This window comes from Labrus bergylta, chromosome 7, assembly GCF_963930695.1.
Source record: "Labrus bergylta chromosome 7, fLabBer1.1, whole genome shotgun sequence".
NCBI lineage: Eukaryota > Metazoa > Chordata > Actinopteri > Labriformes > Labridae > Labrus > Labrus bergylta.
The window spans coordinates 15326344-15344717 of NC_089201.1; the positions used below are offsets into that span (position 1 = coordinate 15326344).

The 18374-nt window shown below is 44.3% G+C and overlaps 1 protein-coding gene across 2 annotated transcripts; it reads left to right on the top strand.

Moving 5' to 3' along the window:
* Nucleotides 1-370: 370 nt before the first annotated feature.
* Nucleotides 371-12447, top strand: LOC109979440 (bromodomain-containing protein 1). Of its 2 annotated transcripts, XM_065956857.1 has the most exons (12): nt 371-760; nt 3551-4934; nt 5030-5186; nt 5276-5404; nt 5631-5759; nt 6338-6650; nt 7243-7995; nt 8093-8222; nt 8404-8534; nt 9179-9273; nt 9889-10046; nt 10775-12447. In XM_065956857.1, exons 2-12 carry the CDS (start codon nt 3562-3564, stop codon nt 10962-10964), a joined length of 3558 nt encoding a protein of 1185 aa, XP_065812929.1. In that variant the 5' UTR covers nt 371-760; nt 3551-3561; the 3' UTR covers nt 10965-12447. The 2 variants fall into 2 exon arrangements, with proteins under 2 accessions (XP_065812929.1, XP_065812930.1); XM_065956858.1 differs by lacking the exon at nt 9179-9273 and having other exon boundaries at nt 10775-10931.
* Nucleotides 12448-18374: the final 5927 nt, after the last annotated feature.

Consider the following 18374-nt stretch of genomic DNA (forward strand, 5'->3'; position numbering starts at 1 on the left):
TGTGTAGCTGTGTTCTCACACTGGTGCAAAAATACTACTAATAATAATGAGGATAGGATCATGCTGATTTCCTCCATCATCCATAATGATATCCACAAAAAGTGCATCACAAATGTATATGACAAGACAAAGAAGGCTACATATACTGAATACAGACCAACAAGTGATATTGACAGTTTTGTGGAGAGCTTCAAGCTTCACTTCTTTCTCTAAGTGACTTGAAGTTAATGAATCTACACAGACAGAAGTTAATGATTTTCCAATGTTATTGTTTTATATTATGAACACTCTGTTCATGTCCTGCTGCATCACCCGTGTTCACCCTCCTACGTTAGCATGGTCAGCAATATTCAGACATCAACCCGTTTGTGTTTTCCACTAAAGAAGCCCCAAGAACCCAAAAAAAAAGCACCTCCACTTCCTGGTTTCCTTCTATACGCGATGACGTCACGACGTAAAGACTCACACAACCGCATTGTTGTTGGGGGAAGAGAAGCTCGGGCAGCGCTGCCACTTCTAACTGCTTTCAAACAGTAACATCGATCCGTGTTTTTCATTCATTCTGAACACCGTATAACAACCGAAACCGGTCCCGTCGCCCTGGATACCTGTCAGTCACCTGTACGTTTCACTCGGTTCAGCGCGAGCCGCGGCCGCCGTTGGATGAGCGGACTGAATGTGGATTTAACTGCCGCTTCGCTCCACAGGCCGCGCCGCCATTGCTGCTGGATTTATACGCTGAAATCGTGAAAATACCGAGGTAAGTTCAGCCTCAACTCGGCCCTAACCTTTTTAATATCACGCCCTGTAAGCGTGGCTATGCTTCAATCCCGAAACAACTCAAACTACGACGAGGAAAAGCCAGATATTCAGTGGAAACAGGTTCTTGTTGTGCTGGTCGCCATGTTTCCTCCCCCCTCAGTCAGCCCGGTTTGTGGACGGAGTGTCCTAATGTGTGCAGCTGAAGCCCCGGGAAGTCGCCGCCCGACCGGAGGGCATCGACGGGCAGTTCAGACATTACGTTGGCATATCGCTTTGACAGAGACACATTTCACAACAGAGATGAACGATGGGGGTCCGGTTGATTTAAGCTAACATTAGCCTCAGCTAGCAGGAACCATTGAACAGAGTTATGGAGACGCCGAGGAGACTCGACAACAAGCGGCTCTCAGCGGCTCCAGGCGGACTCACGGAGCGGACCGAGGGCTCGCTCTTGTCGGCGTGTCGGTGCGCTGCCCTCGGCACATTTGTTTCATTCATCAAAGTCGACGTAACGCAAGCGCAGTCCGTTTCCGCCCCCCCTTGACGGTGTTACATTTAATGTTGTCAACATTTTGTCAATAGTTTCATTTTCATACCGTTTTTTTTAAAACGATACATTCTCGGTTATTTTAACGAACAGCACAACTGAAAATGATCAAAGCTTTAAAAAAAAAAAAACTACATGTTTTTTTTTTTAAAGCTGCACTATAGTGGCAAATATTTACACTGTGATATATTTAATATCTGCAAGAAAATAGAGAAAGTCAAACCTGATAATAGCAGTTTTATGTAAATCTAAGGCTTGCATGCCATTAGAAAGTTGTACCATGTGTTATAACTTTGTTCAAGATGTTATAAGGAAATGAAGTGTGGGGTAAGTGAAGTATGAAAGAATGCATAATATTTACAGTTTTCGTCCTGTCAGCTGTTCTTCAGGTTTTCACAAAACCTGTTTGCAACACATCTCTCCTGAAGGCAAAAATCTTTTTATTTTTTTATTTTTTATCACTAAGTTGGTATTATTTCATCTGAGGGTAGCTGATAGTTTGCTTCAGCTTCTTATAACTGCATCAACATGTTTTTGAAGCATGACCATGACACCCGGGCCTCCATCTAAAAGGTTTATAATGCAAACATGAGTGAATAATAATAATGTCTTTAACTATAATATGATTTTTATTTATTGCTGTTAATTCAGAATTTTGCAATGTGTTTATTGGAGAAAGCTCATATTTCAATAATGATGCCATTGCGATCGATTGTGCACGAGACAGACGTGTAGGAGAGGCATGAATCCACAAAAATGACAAGGAAATTCCTGCACACGTTTTTATTTGCACATATACATTGGCAACATTGCAGTGCTGAAACATTTCCAATGTAATTGTGCAACTTAGACCGTGTGTAGGAATTTGGTTGCAGTTTTTGTTGATTAAAAACAAGAAATTTCCCAATATTAGCGCCTAGGACTTGTCTATTTTTGTTGATGTGGTGGTATGGAAAAAAGGTGTTGATTTTGTTCGATCTTTACTTGTATCATAGATGCATAAAATTATGGTGTAATGACAACTCTTGTTACACTGAACAGCCAACTGAAAACACTTTAAAAACTAAACTGCACACAGAGAGACGCAGGGTCTTCCTCATTTAAAGCTTTTAGCTGATCTTCGTGTCCCATCTGTTCCTGTGAGGATACAGCTGTAATTGCATTAACTTTCCTGTTTTGTTTACAACAGAAGAGTGATAGAATCCATTCATTTTAAATGATACATTAACAAGGATGATGTCTAACAGTTCAATAACATGATTGTTGACTCAATTGTTTAAAATATTTCCTCAGCAAAATTCCAACGATTCTTTAGATTAACTATCTGGTGTCCCATGCTTCTTTATTTTATAATTATTGATTAATTTAATTTAAATATTTGCTTTGCGTGTGTTAGCAATATGGAACATGGTTTTTGTACACCTACATTTACAGAAGGATACAGATATAGACAACGTACCAAAGAAAAGTAAGTAAGCATCAATGCGTCATTATTTAGGGTAGAGTTACACAGAAAGCACATTATAAACACAAAAACTAACTGGTTGCTGCATACTGTTTGTAGGTTAGGGCAATATGTGGATCGTCTTCAACATGCGAAAACAATTGGGATGTAAATATGACTACAAACTATTAAAGCAATGTAATTATGGTCTTTGACTCAGCAGATAGTTAAATAGACTGATGACAAATTATGGTGTTAAAAACAAATTGATTCAATTTTTAAGTAAAATGCAAAGCATTTATGCGATAAAGCAGTTGTCCTTTTTTCTTTAAACCTACAAGCAAATACCTCTTTCACACACAAGACACGGGCCAGAGTCTTGGTTTTGGTATGAATAACAAAACTCCGCACACAGCCCTAATGTAGTCAGACATAATCAGCATACCAAATATGTTGGCAGATATTTGTGGGGCCAACAAAAGCCTTAGCTGTAACATGTGACACGATCTGCATTAGTGTTACACACTGATTCTTAGTCTATGTTGCTCTTACAGTAAGTGCATGAAGTAAATGCATTCTTGATTGATCAGCATTCACAGTGTTTGTTTTTGGTGGAAGTTAGATTCTTATTTTCAGTAAAAGAATCTCTTGGAAAAAAGCAGTCAGTGGTCTACTAGTAGAAATATTGCCATATATCATTCCTGTGAGGCAGCGTTGAGGGGGAAAGGCTGTAAATCATTAAAGCAAGTTGCTGCTACATTACATCAGTGACATTGTTTTTTTCCTTTGGTTTTTAGAGTCTTTCAAAATGAAGAAAAAGGGTCGGCATCACCGCCCGGCGGTGCTGAAGAGAGATTCTTCTCCAATCAAGCCTTCCCCCAACCGGGAGACGCTGACATATGCAGAGGCTCAGCGAATAGTGGAGCTGGAGGTGGACGGCCGTGTGCACCGGCTCAGCATCTACGACAAGCTGGACGTCATCAGTGATGACGACCCCACGGCTCAGGAGATCATGGAGTGCAACAGCAACAAGGAGAACAACGAGAAGCCCCAGCAGGTCCTGGTGCGCTCTGTGCGCCTCAAAAACAACCAGCAGAAGAAGAATGCAGCGCTCACTGCCGCACATGGTGGCATAGGCACACACGGCAATGCCAGTGGCCTGTTGGAGCCAAAGGTCAGAACGGTTGAATACAATCTGCCGGTGGTGCCAAAGAGGCCTGCGGCTTATTACAAATATATGGAGAGGACAGAAGAGGAGCTGGACGAGGAGGTGGAGTACGACATGGACGAGGAGGACTATGCCTGGCTGGAGCTAATCAACGAGAAGAGGAAGAGCGAGGGCGTCAGCCAGGTGTCACACAATCTGTTTGAGTTTCTCATGGACCGCTTTGAGAAGGAGTCGTATATGGCCACGCAGGGTCAGAGTGACCTGCAGTCACTGGTGGATGAGGACGCTGTCTGCTGCATCTGCATGGACGGAGATGGAGCTGACAGTAATGTTATCCTCTTCTGTGACTCGTGCAACATCGCCGTGCACCAGGAGTGCTACGGCGTGCCGTACATCCCAGAGGGCCAGTGGCTGTGCAGGCACTGCCTGCAGTGCCCGTCGCGACCAGCTGAGTGTGTCTTCTGTCCAAACCGAGGCGGAGCCCTGAAGAGGACCGATGATGACCGCTGGGGTCATGTAGCATGTGCTCTGTGGGTTCCAGAGGTCGGCTTCTCTGACACAGTTTTCATAGAGCCCATTGACGGTGTCCGTAATATCCCGCCGGCACGCTGGAAGCTCACCTGCTACCTTTGTAAGGAGAAAGGGGCAGGTGCTTGCATCCAGTGTGACAAGATCAACTGTTACACAGCCTTCCATGTCAGCTGCGCCCAGAAGGCTGGCCTTTACATGAAGATGGAGCCTGTCAAAGAGGTAACGTCGTCAGGTGCCTCAACCTTCTCTGTGAAGAAGACCTCATACTGCTGCAGCCACACGCCTGAAGGCTGCGACCGCCGACCGCTCAACATCTACGGCGAGCCACATCCGAAAAACGGAGCCTGCCACAAGAGGGCTGACAAGAGGGGGAGATCCCGGGCCAAGAGCTGGCAGAAGAAGAAGAGTAGGAGAGTGGAGCCTGAACCAGAACCAGAACCTGAGACACCTGCAAATGCTGGCCCCAGTATTACTGTTTCAAGGTACTGATTCAGATGACTGTTTCACTTCTAAGTACCGAATGAAACATATGAGTATGTATTGATTATTATGTGTTTTCTTTTTCTTTGTGGATCAGCTTTGACACCATTCTAAACCAGGTGGCGGTTCAGAGGAAGCGTCTCTTCGTCGAGAGGGTGTTTAGTTACTGGGTGCAGAAGAGGCAGTCAAGGAACAACGTGCCACTGATCCGCCGGCTACAGGCCACCCCTCAGCCGCCCAAAACCAAGCAGATGGTCAGTGCTGCTGCCACTCGCTGGATTCTGAAAGTAGCATTTGGTGTTTTAATATATTTCTTGCTGAATTGATATATGTTTGTCTGCAGGAGCGCATGGAGACGAACCAGGCACTGAAAGAGCAGCTGAAGGAGTGGCACCGCCTCCGCCACGACCTGGAGCGAGCTCGCCTGCTGCTGGAGCTCATCAGGAAGAGAGAGAAGCTGAAGAGGGAGGAGGTAGAGTCACTTCATCATCTACTGCCCCGTTTTCTGTTCTCCATTTTAATTGATTTTAGAATGCTGATAGATTTAGCTTTCACTGTTATCGTCAAACAAACTCAAAATACAAAGACAGGAATTTTCAGTGAGTTGGATTTATAAATCAAAACAAATCTGATCCCGTTTCCGCGTGCTTAAAGCTTGTGTCAGTGTGTCCATACTGAGTATTGTGTTTTTCTGTCAGATGAAGCAGCAGCAGTCGGTGCTGGAGGTCCAGCTGACTCCGTTCAACATCCTGCTGAGAGCCGTGCTCAGTCAGCTGCAGGAGAAAGACCAGTACAGCATCTTCGCTCAGCCTGTCAGCGCCAAAGAGGTCTGTCCCTGTTAACATGAACAACCTTTGACGAAATCAGCTTCACTATCAATTGATGACAGTCTGTTTTCCTGGAGAATTATTTAATGCAGCTGAGACTTCCTGGTAAATGGGTAAACAGACTGACATATTCAGGAAGTGTTTTTAGATTTGCAGCGTTCTGAATACAGATAATTTGTTTTTGGAAAAAAGGTTTACTTCCAGTTATTGAATCAAACGCCTGGATACTTTTAATAACAACAACTTCAAAACAGTTTCAAAGAATTTAAAAGTTTGCACTTTACTGAAATCTGAATAAAATAACCTCTACTGATAAACAGTGGTAAAGATTTGTATTTTATTTTTTGAACACATTCTTAGCGTACTTACTGATGTCTTAGTCTGGTGCAGTTAGTTTTGGGATGCGATTGCGTCCTTAACCACAAATATGTGTGTATATATATATATATATATATGTATATATGCATGCATGTCCATGGGATCCTGTTTGTGCATGTGTGGCAAGTCTCAACAACAGAGGGTAAAAGTGAAGTGAAACATTCCGCCCCCTTTAACCGGGCTCCTCGTGTCTCCTGCAGGTTCCCGACTACCTGGACCACATCAAGAACCCCATGGACTACTCCACGATGAGGAAACGCATCGACTGCCACGAGTACGGGAGCTTCGACGAGTTCGAGGACGACTTCAACCTCATGATTGCTAACTGCTTGTCCTATAATTCCAAGGACACCTTTTTCTACAAGGCAGCTCAGCGGATGCAGGACCACGGAGGAGTGGTCCTCCGCAGAGCCCGCAGAGAGGTCGACAGAATCGGCTTTGACTTCCCCAGCGGGTTGCATCTGCCTGAAGCCCCAAAGCTGGAGCCTCTACCCCCGTTCTCCTGGGAGGATGGTAAGTCCACTGCTTACTAAGAAAGAGAAAATCTGATAACAATGCTGCAAGATGGACTGTTCAGTTCTGGTTCTACGCTCCGGTGTCCCACATGATGAACTACACACACAAAAAACCTTTTTGTGTGTGTACTAATGGTCGAAACATCTGCTTGAAAGTTGTACAGACTTCTTGAAAGTGGTTGGTAAATCATTTGTGCTAGTTTTTGAACGATCGCGTTCAAAAAAGATCAAAAAGCGCTTCTCAGATAAGAGCGTTTTGGTTTTGCATCATCATGAAACTGATTTTAAATAGACGATCAAATGTTAAGTGAAAGATCGGGAATTACTGTTTGAGATGTCTTCAACCGGGCCTAGTCTGCAGTTGAATTGTCATTTAACATAGATGCTTTGCAAGTAACTTTTGTCAAGTAAAAGCTGAGAGTTTAATATTTCAAAAAAATAAAGTAGCTTAAATGTTACTTAACTTGGAGGCACAGAGTAAAGTGTGAGGGACAAATTTAAGCAAATATATCAACAATTGTGTAAGATGTTGAAGTGAAGAAGTTATACACAGTTGTGCTGGACATGACGTGTGACTTTCTCTCTCACAGTGGACCGTATTCTGAGCCCCGCGTACCGTCAGCGGACCCCTCTGGAGGATCAGCTGAAGGAGCTGCTGGAGAAGCTGGACCTGAGCACGGCCATGAAGCACAGCCCGTCCCGCAGCAAGAGGCTCAAGCTGCTTAAGAAGACCATCATGGAGGTCCGCAGCGAGATGAGTCTGAAGAAGTCCCGCCCGAAACCAGCGCCTCAGGAGACCAACTCAACCCCCCCGGAGTCAGAGGAGAAACCACTACCAGAGCTCCCCGCGGAAACTCCCACGCCACAGGAGGAGCCTTTACCTTCACCGACCTTTGAACTGTTAACCTCCCTGTCAGCGCTCGACACTTCGCCCAGCAACTCAGAGCCACCTCTGACATCCCTCAAACCCAGCGTTGACCACGTTCCCATGGAGCTGGACGACGACAGAGACACTTCTACCTCAGTGCTACCTTCGGAAACCCTGAATGGGCACATCCTAGAACCAGCGCTCCTCAACGGCGACCTTCACACCGAAGCCTCTGGTGACTGCAACCGACGGACCAACAGCCTGTTTCGCAGATCCAAGAGCACCAGCCCCCAGAAACCACCCAAGACCCAGGAGGCTACCGCTGCACCGGCGTCCCCCCTGGGTGCCAAAACCTTCCTGTCTGTGGTGATCCCTCGGCTGGAGACGCTCCTCCTGCCCAAGAAGAGGAAACATAGTTCCAGTGTCGACGGCGAGGAGGAAGAAGAGGAGTCGCCGATTAAACGCCTCGGCACAGGTACATACTCAGAACAGTAGTGTCTGTTTCTGAAACCTCAATCTCAGCAAGAAATGTCCACGTCAACAAAACAAACTTCATTGTTGTTTTTCTTCAGGTATAGCTAACGGTTTTGTGGTAGAGGAGGAGGAGGAAATCTCACCGTCCCCTCGTCTGCTGGAGCCTCGCCGGCGATGTGCCTCTGAGTCGAGCATTTCCTCCGGTGCAAGCGTCCCCTCCAGCACCAGGTGAGACCAGAAGGGAAGATTTAGAGCTGTGCACACTGCAGAGGATTTTGACTCTCTCTTTAAAAAAATCAAAATTATTTGCTGCAGCACTAAGCGGACATTGGTTATTTTTTTACACCTGACATAAGATTTTTCCAACCCTGCAACTAAATGCTTTCCTCGCTTCCCTCATCTCTTTCAGCACCGTCACTGTGTCTAAAAGTGGGAAAGGGCGGCCGGCCGCAGCTAGACGGAGTACTGTGGACGACAAAAGCACTCTGATGACCTGCATCGAGAACGGCGAGTTTACCGCTTCTGCCGAGATCTCTACAGGTGATTGAAACATGTGACTCTTGTGTCGTCTACTGACCGTGCATGAAGCATTACAGACTGTTTAACGGCCGCAGGCTAAAGCGAACCACTGCAGCAATGAAAGGCTTACTTCCTGTCTATGAAGTGCAAACAAGCAAGAAAAGCAGGAACAGGAAACCTTTGATTGACAAGGTGGAAGTGAAGTCCGTTGTTTTCTCAGTGGGCTCGGTGATTTAAAGTCTCTTCCTTTTTAAAAAACCACTCCCATAAATTCTCAAGCTCAACCTGTCCTCCTATAAATATGTTCTTCTAAAGATCAGGCTGTATTTTATTTAGCAGCTAGTGTCTTTAAATGAAACGGCTCTGTCTGGTGGGCCGTTACAATCACTTTATTTCCTAGAGCCACAGACTGACGCTCAGGCTGAAGCTCTCTCACAGACTCGTCCTGCACAGTAAGGGGATTTGAGGGAAATTGCTAAAGTATTGTTATTTCAAAATGTCATGTTTGTGCTCCTTCCTGGTTTCTCCAAAGTTACCAACCCAGCTTTAAAAAGTAGTCTGTGTGTGTCTTCAGCTCACCCTCTTGTTTGCCTGGCTGTGTTCTCACTGTGCTCTGTGTCTGTTGCAGTGAACACTTCATAACTTGCTCGTTGTTGTTTCTGTAGAGGTGTGGAAACCCTCCGCTGCTTCTCCATTTGTTCTGGAGCCTCTTAAACTAGTTTGGGCTAAATGTAGTGGATATCCCTCCTACCCCGCCCTGGTGAGTGAGTGTCAGTGCCCTCTGTTTCTCATCTACCATCTGCCCCTCTGCCATAGTGCGTGCCGTAGCTCGTGATTCGTGCTCACAGCCATGCAGCAGCTGCCAGCCAGCCAATGATGGACCGCTCAGTGTGTGTGTGTGTGTGTGTGTGTGTGTGTGTGTGTGTGTGTGTGTGTGTGTGTGTGTGTGTGTGTGTGTGTGTGTGTGTGTGTGTGTGTGTGTGTGTGTGTGTGTGTGTGTGTGTGTGTGTGTGTGTGTGTGTGTGTGTGTGTGTGTGTGTGTGTGTGTGTGTGTGTGTGTGTGTGTGTGTGTGTGTGTGTGTGTGTGTGTGTGTGTGTGTGTGTGTGTGTGTGTGTGTGTGTGTGTGTGTGTGTGTGTGTGTGTGTGTGTGTGTGTGTGTGTGTGTGTGTGTGTGTGTGTGTGTGTGTGTGTGTGTGTGTGAGAGTGTGAGAGTGTGTGTGTGTGTAGTTGGCCGCTTCGCTCAGAGCGTCACGGCACGACTCAGCCTTGCATGTTTGTGTCTCTGAGTGCGGGCTTCTTCTCTCCGGCTTCTCTCACTGCGAGGCGGCCCCTTCACTTAGTCTCTGCCTCTCTTTGTCTTTCTGCCCTTCACAGATCATGGATCCCAGAGCACGGAGGAGGACGCGTCTGCACCCCAACGGGGTGGAGCTTCCCCGGCCGCCGCAGGACGTCCTCAGAGCCGGAGAGCGGATGCAGTTCAGGTCCGCAGAGAAACTCTTCCTCGTCCACTTCTTCGACAGCAGGCGCAGCTGGTGAGGAGATCACCAACTCATGTTAGAAAAAGGAAGCTGCAGCGACATGCTTTTTGTAGCTCCTGCTTTTTTTAATCGATTGATCTAATCCAGAAAATTAATTCTAGATCAGAGGCCAAGAAATCACATCATCAAAAATCCATCGATCACCAAGTGTGTGATGTCTTTTTGTGTTTTCTATCATGGTGAGATCATCCCGTCATTGTTAAAAGCTCTCTCATGGTATAGGACTGTCATCCTCTGTGGAAAGTCCAACCAATCATCAGCATGTTGATAAGAGTCGGTGCAGATTGCATAGAAGGGGGTTGAAGATTGATTTTGTTGGAAGCAAAACAGTTTGGAAGTTGAAATTGACTCATGTACCTTTTTTATTTTGTCCGATTTTATTTTTTATTTTTTTGTTTTTTTGTCCCAAATTGACGCAAGTAAAAAAAAAAAGATATACGATCTCATGTTATGCTGATCATGTTTACACACTGACTTGGAAACTTTCACCCGTGATTATTTTCTGTGGAAAAGGTTCAATTTTCTGCGTTTTTTGCATCGATCCCTTTGTGCATGTTTCTATAGTTTCTGTAGTTTTTTCCCCCTTTTAATAAAAGATCTGAAAAACGCATCCGAAAAAAACTGACTCATGCAAACTCCTTTACCCAGAGCTCATCAGTCTGTGCACGGATTATCAACATCTTATAACTGTTGCACACTGACACTGCCTCCTCTCTCCTCAGGCAATGGCTTCCTAGATCCAAGATGGCTCCCTTCGGGATCAACCAGACGCTGGACAGAATGAAGCTGAAGGAGGCTCGCTGCTCCTCCATCCGAAAAGCTGTGCGGCTCGCCTTCGAACGAGCCATGGACCACCTGAACCGTGTTAGCAGTGAGCACGAGCTGAGCGGCGCCCTCGCAGTCACGGACTGAACTCTCCCTCCTACTCCTCCTCCTCCTCCCATCATCCATCTCTCCTTCTTGTCCTTTCAGCCTTTTGTTTTGTTCACAGCCGAGACGCTCAGTTTCTGCCTCTTACGCACAAAAACACACACACACACAAACACACACTTGTCATGTTTACCATTTCCTGCTAACTGGATTCATGTCCCCCCTCACATCGACCCCTCCGTCTGAAATACTGTAGCTTGTGATGGCCATCTTGTTTTGTCAAAGAGCTATGCAACGTAAACGACTCGGTTAGCGGGTGCAAGGAGTCGTGAGAAAAATCACACCTGGGCTGTGAGGACCGAGAAGTCTCGGGTCTAAACCAGTTTGAATGTGTCAGAGTTTGACCTCTGACCTCCTTTAATGTGCTGCAAGACTGCTGCGACAGTCCCACTGCCACGGAGAAACACCCATCAGCGTGCAGCAGTGCGACTGCAGCAGCTCCTGTAAATATCCTGTACAAGGCCTGACACTAATTTATTCACTCCCTCAGTTTGTTTTGGTACATGGTGTTCACATATTTATACAGTCGGAGGTGATGATCCACGTCGTCGCCGGCACTGACGCTGTCGGCCTTTCTGCTGGTGCTATCTCTACACAGAGAAAACAAACATGCATACTGTAATGAACATTTTGATTTCAGCTCCTTTTTTATTTTTTTTTTTTACGGTTTTTGTAAGTTATTGAGTTCTCAAGCTTCAAAGTTCTCTCGTCTTTGGCATTACGTTTTTGTGTGTTTGCATCTCTTTTTTTTCTTTTTTTTTTACCTGAATGTTTTTACTGGACTACTTTTTTTTGTTTGTACATATTTATATAAAATCTATATAGATGCTCTCAAAAAGTTTAAAAATGCCGAAAGTGCATCATTCACACCGAAACCAAAAAAAAAAAAAATCTGCTGCCCACAAGGTTCCCACTAAATGTGTTTTTAACGGTTGTTTTTCAGCCTCTCATGTTTGCGTGCTGTGATGAGTTTGAGTCTTTCTGTAAAGCGTCACAGAATCATCTTTTCCACCTGACCAGAGCTACAGTCAGCTGTAGGAGAAAAGAGAATGTGCCTGTACTAATTTATTGTAAAGCAGAAAATGTATATGCATTACTTTATAGAGAGAGTATTGTAAGAAGATACTACGGGCACACAAGGAGCCGTGTGTAGAGGCGCCTCTTCTGTTGTTTTGTGACTCTTTTTTTTTTTTTTAAACATTTTGATCAATAGCATTAAATCTGAGAGGTGAGGTGATAGTGTTTGATGTTTTCTTTTTTTTGACGGGGTAGCGATGGGTAGATGTCAGGTTTTGTTTGGCCCCTCTGGATGTGGATGTTGTGTGTAAATAGATTTGGTACTTTAGCTGATTCTCTGGGAAAAAAACCACAGTTATAGCCAACGGGAGCGGAAACCAGCCGACGGCAGGCCGCTGGGATTTTTATACTAAAACACTGAAAATTAAAATATGTTATTGAATCACGATCCAAAGTGTCCTGCTTTTATTCTTTTTAATGACTCTTTTGTCTCTTTTTATTTTTCTGTGGCTTATTTTCTTTCCTTATCTTTTCTGTGTTTTATCAGCTGTTCATTTTGGGTTTTTTTGCATAATTTCTTTTTGAATTTGGCTTTCCATATAACCTTGATATCATACTGTTTTTTATCTTCTTTATCTTGTCTCGGCTGTTTTGCTTATTTTAAGTTCCAGGGGCCGTATTCACAAAAAAATCCTAGCAAGGATTTTTAGCCTAGGAGTGAGTTAGGAATATTCTCAGAGTGACTCTGAGCCAGTAACGGACTGATACTTTTATTTTAGTGAGGAGGCGTTTCGACCCTGTTGCTAGGTATGAGACATTTTTTCAGAAGCCGTGATTGGTTAATCTAAAAAAATATAGAAAAAAAAGTAAATCGTATAATCTAGTCTCAGGGTGTTTGTGAACACGGCTCCTGGTGTGTTTTAAAAAAAAAAATCTAAAGCACAAACTTTTCTCAGGTGAAGATGAACCTGGGTCATCTTTTTCTCCATCTTCAGTAGATCTGACCTCCAATCAAAATATCCTGAGAGTATCTGAAGTTTAAAATCAAGACTTAACTGTTTTTAAAAAAAAGTCACAAATTAATAGAAAGTCTTCAAACAAACTCATTAAAAACACAGATTCAACAACAAACTGATGGATTCTGTGGAATTCATGCACTTCATCCGCTGACCACAGGGTGGCGCTGTTGTTCTTCCAGATTAGAAACAGCTGTCTGGCTTCAGGTGTTGCTCCGCAGGAAGATTTGGAAGACATGGTCATATTTAAAATGTCTTTATTGTTATTTCACACCTGACAGTGAGGAGAGAGCAGGAAGGAAAAGCAGCAAAGTTCTCCCTCTACCTTGATGTGGTGACGTTTTACATGATTGTGATGGTCAATATCTACCTCCATTTTTTTTTTTCTGGTGTAGACCGCATCAGGGTTTTCCCTCCTGTGTTTCTCATCATTCACATGCCTTTCTTTCAAAGAGTCTGCTGAGGGGATTTATCTCTGCCAGCACGATGCTTCAGCTGCCATGCCTCCAACACGGGATGTTATCTTTATGATTAGTAATATAACAATCTGTTTGAATGCAGAGACTGCAGAGTCTTCCTCAAGCTGTCTTTAAAGTGCCTTGTGTGGTGTCCTTGGATCTTGTCACAGCACACCATCCCGGGCCTTTTTCTTGTCCTGTTTGTGGTCTGTAGTTCTGACCGAGGTGAAGACAGTGAGTGTATCTTAAAGACTGTGTTTTTATTATTTTCAGTCTACGCTCTGTGAATCTATGTTCCCACGGTCCTGTGTTCTGGAGCGTTCCTGAAACTTTTCAAAGGGTGTCATGTTCTTTCACTTGTCTCTCCCCTCGGTCAAATGTTTGATTTTTATTTCCCCTGCGTTAATATGTTTGAATGGACGACGTACAGACCAAGCACGCCGCTGCACCGGGTCTAGGGGAAGCTTAAAGACGCTTTTCAAAACCGCATAGCCCCCGTTACGCCCCCTGCATCACTGGAGCGCAGTTTTGATTATCAATTTGAAATACATGGGAGATAAAGCAGGGCTTTTTGTGAGAATAAAATTGAAATGTTGAATTGAAATTCAATTTCATTCTCGACATTTCTCCTTTTTTTTTTTTTTTTTGTCTCCATCTCGGACTGGCAAGACTCAAATCAAGATCGATCAAGACCGCCACTGAAAGGCTATATATACACGTCATTACTGTGATTAGAATGAAAGCTCCTCTTTCTAAAAGAACAAATAACTTTAATTCATTCATAATTTCATTTTTATCCCGCGGTTACGGCTGCGACCTTCCGGGTGTTACGGTCTGTGAGTGACACACACCCTGCACACAAGATAATGATCGGTATTGATCCTTAAATGTCTTGATCTTGTCCTGGTCTTGGAGCACTCTGGTCTCGGGTATGTCTTGGTCTCTGTTAGTGTGGTCTTGACTCTAAAACTACCCCCAGGTATTGGTCAAGCCCCAGTTTAGCATCAATGCCGTTTCAGAACCCGACCGATAAATCCCGCAGCCGATTTTAGCATATCGCTCGACCATCAGTATCTGGTAATTTTATCTCCGATATGTGCCTTAATAAAGAGGTTTATTCTATTTTTTATTATTTATTTTTATATTGTTTTTATTTTAAATTGTTCATTTCTAATTAAAAATGAGTTTTTCAGTGTGCTGTTGGTATTCTGGCCGATAAAGGCGTAAAATCGCTCAATTTAAAATCAAGAAGAAGTCTTGTCTTCATAGTGTTTGAGAACAGCATTCAAGGGATCAATGAAAGAAATGTCTATATCAATCCATCTCTATCAAACATAGATCTCGGGAAGATATCGGCCATTTTATCGGTATCTGAATCTTTTCTCTCCCTAAATTTGGTATCAGTAACGGCCCCATAAATCCCATATCAGTCGATCCCTGGTGCCTGCCTACAGAAAAGCCTGGATGAGCAGCAGAGAACGGACCTATATGGCGATGTGTGTGTTCTCATTCTGTTAACGATTGTACTTTCATTCAGCTACGTGTGTTTGCTGTTGGTGGTCCAGGATCGCTGCAGGTCGTGTGTTCAGTCTGAATTTTGTGTATTTCTCTGAATATCTCTCTGATGACTCATCACTTCCTGCTAATTAGCAGCAAGCAGATATTTTGGGCGTCCTGAGCTCGCCGTGTCGGCTCAGCCACACACACACACACACTCTCTCTCTCTCTCTCTTTGTGGGTCTCTAGGGGTTAAAATGTCTTTGAAGTTGGAGATAATTACCCATGCAAGCGGGTAATTAACAGTGTCCAGCTCATAAATAAACACATTTCCTCTGCACAGTCTCCATTAATGCAGCAGCTGGATCAGCCCGTCGGAGGCTGCAGATGGAGAAGTCGCTTTGGGTCAGATCAGTTCTGAACACTCGGCCTTTGTTTTACCGCACCAGGTTTTTATTAGTTGATCGAGGATGTGTTTAGTAATCCATCCTCTACGTACTGTGGAGAAGTCGTGGCCACCTCTAGCTTGATTGTTTCACTGAGGTTTTCTAAGGGCGCGGCCTCACTGGCCATCCGTACCGTGCCCAAGCACACTTATAACGCTAAAGTCCAGTTCGTTTGGCCAGTGTGACCGCTCCGTATCGTGCTCAGACACGGTACGTCTTGGCTTTGGCACACTTCGGAGAGGTGTGCTTCGGCACGGGACACTTCATGCACGAGCACAAGCACGCAGGTACACAACGCTGACAGCCTTCATTATGGAGAAATCCAGAGTCTCATGGCTGTATCTGACTAAAATAACTCAATATAAGCCACAAAATAGCTGTCATGTTCTCTGTGTTGTTCTCCGATGTGCGGGCGTCTATTTTTTAAATTTATTTATTTATTTATGGCTGTGTCTGATTACAATGGTTTAAAATAAGCTGCAGAGTCAGTAAAGTAGCTGTCATGCTCTGTGTTTTTCTCTGATGTGCAGACGCGGACTCGACTGTGCGTCTCTCTCTCTTTCTCTCTCTCTCTCTCTCCCTCTCTCGTCCGCCTGTTTGTAAACTGAGCACACTTCATAATAACATAAAGCGTGCATGTGTTGTATTACGACGTTATGTACAAGAGGTAATCGTGCTTTTAGGCACGGTTAGTCCTGGCCAGTGTGACCGCGGGCCGTGCCGGCCAGCGTGGGGGGGGGGGGGGGGGTATTCGTGCTTGAGTTCAGCACAATACAGATGACCAGTGTGACCGCGCCCTAAGACTGTCCATGTTTTTTATGAAGATACAACCAGAAAATATGTTTATCAGATCAAAACAAGAGAACAAAACGGCTTCTTCAGTATGTAGTGTGACCTCTCTTTGCACATCCTGAACTCTTTTGGACTGTCTTGAAGTTTTCTTTTTTTATCGTACCAGGCTTCTTCTCAGAGTTCCTCTTCAGATGTTGGCTGCTTTTAATTTCTCTCTCTGTGCATATGGTCCCATAGTGCCTCTGTAATATTCAGGTCTAGGCTCTGTGAAGGTTAGGTCCTGTCTCTCTGTTTTCTCTCCAAATATGTTTCCACTGCATTAAGTCTGGCTCAGACTTCAGGATGATCGTGTCCTGAAGTCTGAGCTTGAGATACAAAAATAAATACATCAACATGACAATTAATACATACATAGAAAATGGCTTCAACAGTCAGATTTGGCCCCCTTAGGTTTCCGACTGTCAGTGTAAAATTTGCACGTTCTGATCAATTGCTATTGTTTAAATATGGTCAGTCCTCAGGGGCCCAAAGTAGTTGCCTGCATTGCCTGTTGACAAGCAGCACCTCTGTCTGTATGAACTGTATGATGAATTACAGTATTTTTAAAATCTAACGCTGGATTGAGACTCTTGCACCGTGTTGTATTTGTTTCTTTGAGCAAATAGTGACATTATAGACAAAAAAGTTGACAGTGTATTTGTGAAATTGAGACAGTGTGCCGGAGTTTCATTGTAATTTTTGATAATTTAAAAAACAAATTGCCCAATATTGGGTTGCCTAGGACTTCTATTGTTGTTGCCATGGTATCAAAGCAAATATCCATATTGTTTGATTTTTACTGGTATCATAATGAAGTTTAACGTTCTGGTACCGTTACTATCTTAACCGGAGCAGTCTTGAGTCTGACCCCTCTAAACAGGTGTTCTCTGACATCATGAGGGCGTGAAGCAGTCGGGGGACAAACGGGTCCACACAGAGCAGACTGTTTTATTTTACAGTAATTACCTGTAATGAGACGCTTTAATAAACATGTTCGTCTGCAGTCACTCACTAAAACAAAACATCATCTCTCCGAGAACAAACACGAGGTCTGTGTGTTTGTTTCGACGCCGCCCCATCTCCGTCCTCGTGAATATTCATGCACGACGGCGTCATTGTGTCACCTTTTGAAGGTTTGATGTTATTAGCACAAGAGGTCTCTCAGCTGCTTAAACAACAATGGAGGAGTAATTACACAGCAATTATGGCTTCATAATGGAGAGAGAAAACGCCGTTCTCAGCCCGCCTTCAGCTGCTGTTAATCGTTCAGAACAAACAAAAAAAAAGGGCGCGAACGCCGGCTGCCTCAAGGAGCTGCAGGGGCGGTGGAAAAAAACACTTAGTGTTTGTATAATGTATGGTGGTCTTAGTGTTATTATATTCTTTAATCGTGGAGCCCCGGAGATTAAGAGGAAGTGAACACAGCACTGGAGTAAAACAGTCTTTGAACTGAAGACAATCTTCAAGTTTAACAAATATCCTCCTCATATCGTTATATATACATTAAAGGATGGAGATGGATGGATGTGGACGACGATGTGGATGGAGCACTGAGGGAATGCTTATCCACTTATCATAGCTACAGAAAGTAGACCCCATGAGGAATGTCATCTCAAACAAGAACATTTTTAAGTCGTAAGCCTATGAATGAAGGAGCAGATACTACATGTGTTACAAAATGAAAGAGAATTAATCTGCATTTATTGATGACAAAAATCCTGATGCTTAATAACTCTGTCACACTTTGAAACGTGTGACCAGTGTTTGTGTGTCCTCTCTATTTGTTCGAGATGTTTCTTTTAATTGGATCCATAACGAGCTGGAAGAGAAGAACTTTCAGGCTTCATTACAAACTCACACCTTTTAACTACCGCGACAGCGAGCTGCTGGAGGGGGCTGATTGACATCATGCTAATTAACCAATCAAGGAGCGCGGGGCGCGCAGGCACCTGTGTGGTCACTCCGAGTGCAATTACCTTCTGCCTGCTCCCCTGCTTCCTGTTCAGCCAATCTGTCAACCACGGAGAGCCTAATGACCCGCTAATAAGACAAGCGCTCCGGAGTCCATCTTAATGAAAATCAGCCGACCCCTTCCTCCTCGCCTTGCTCTCTGTGAGGCCGCCGATC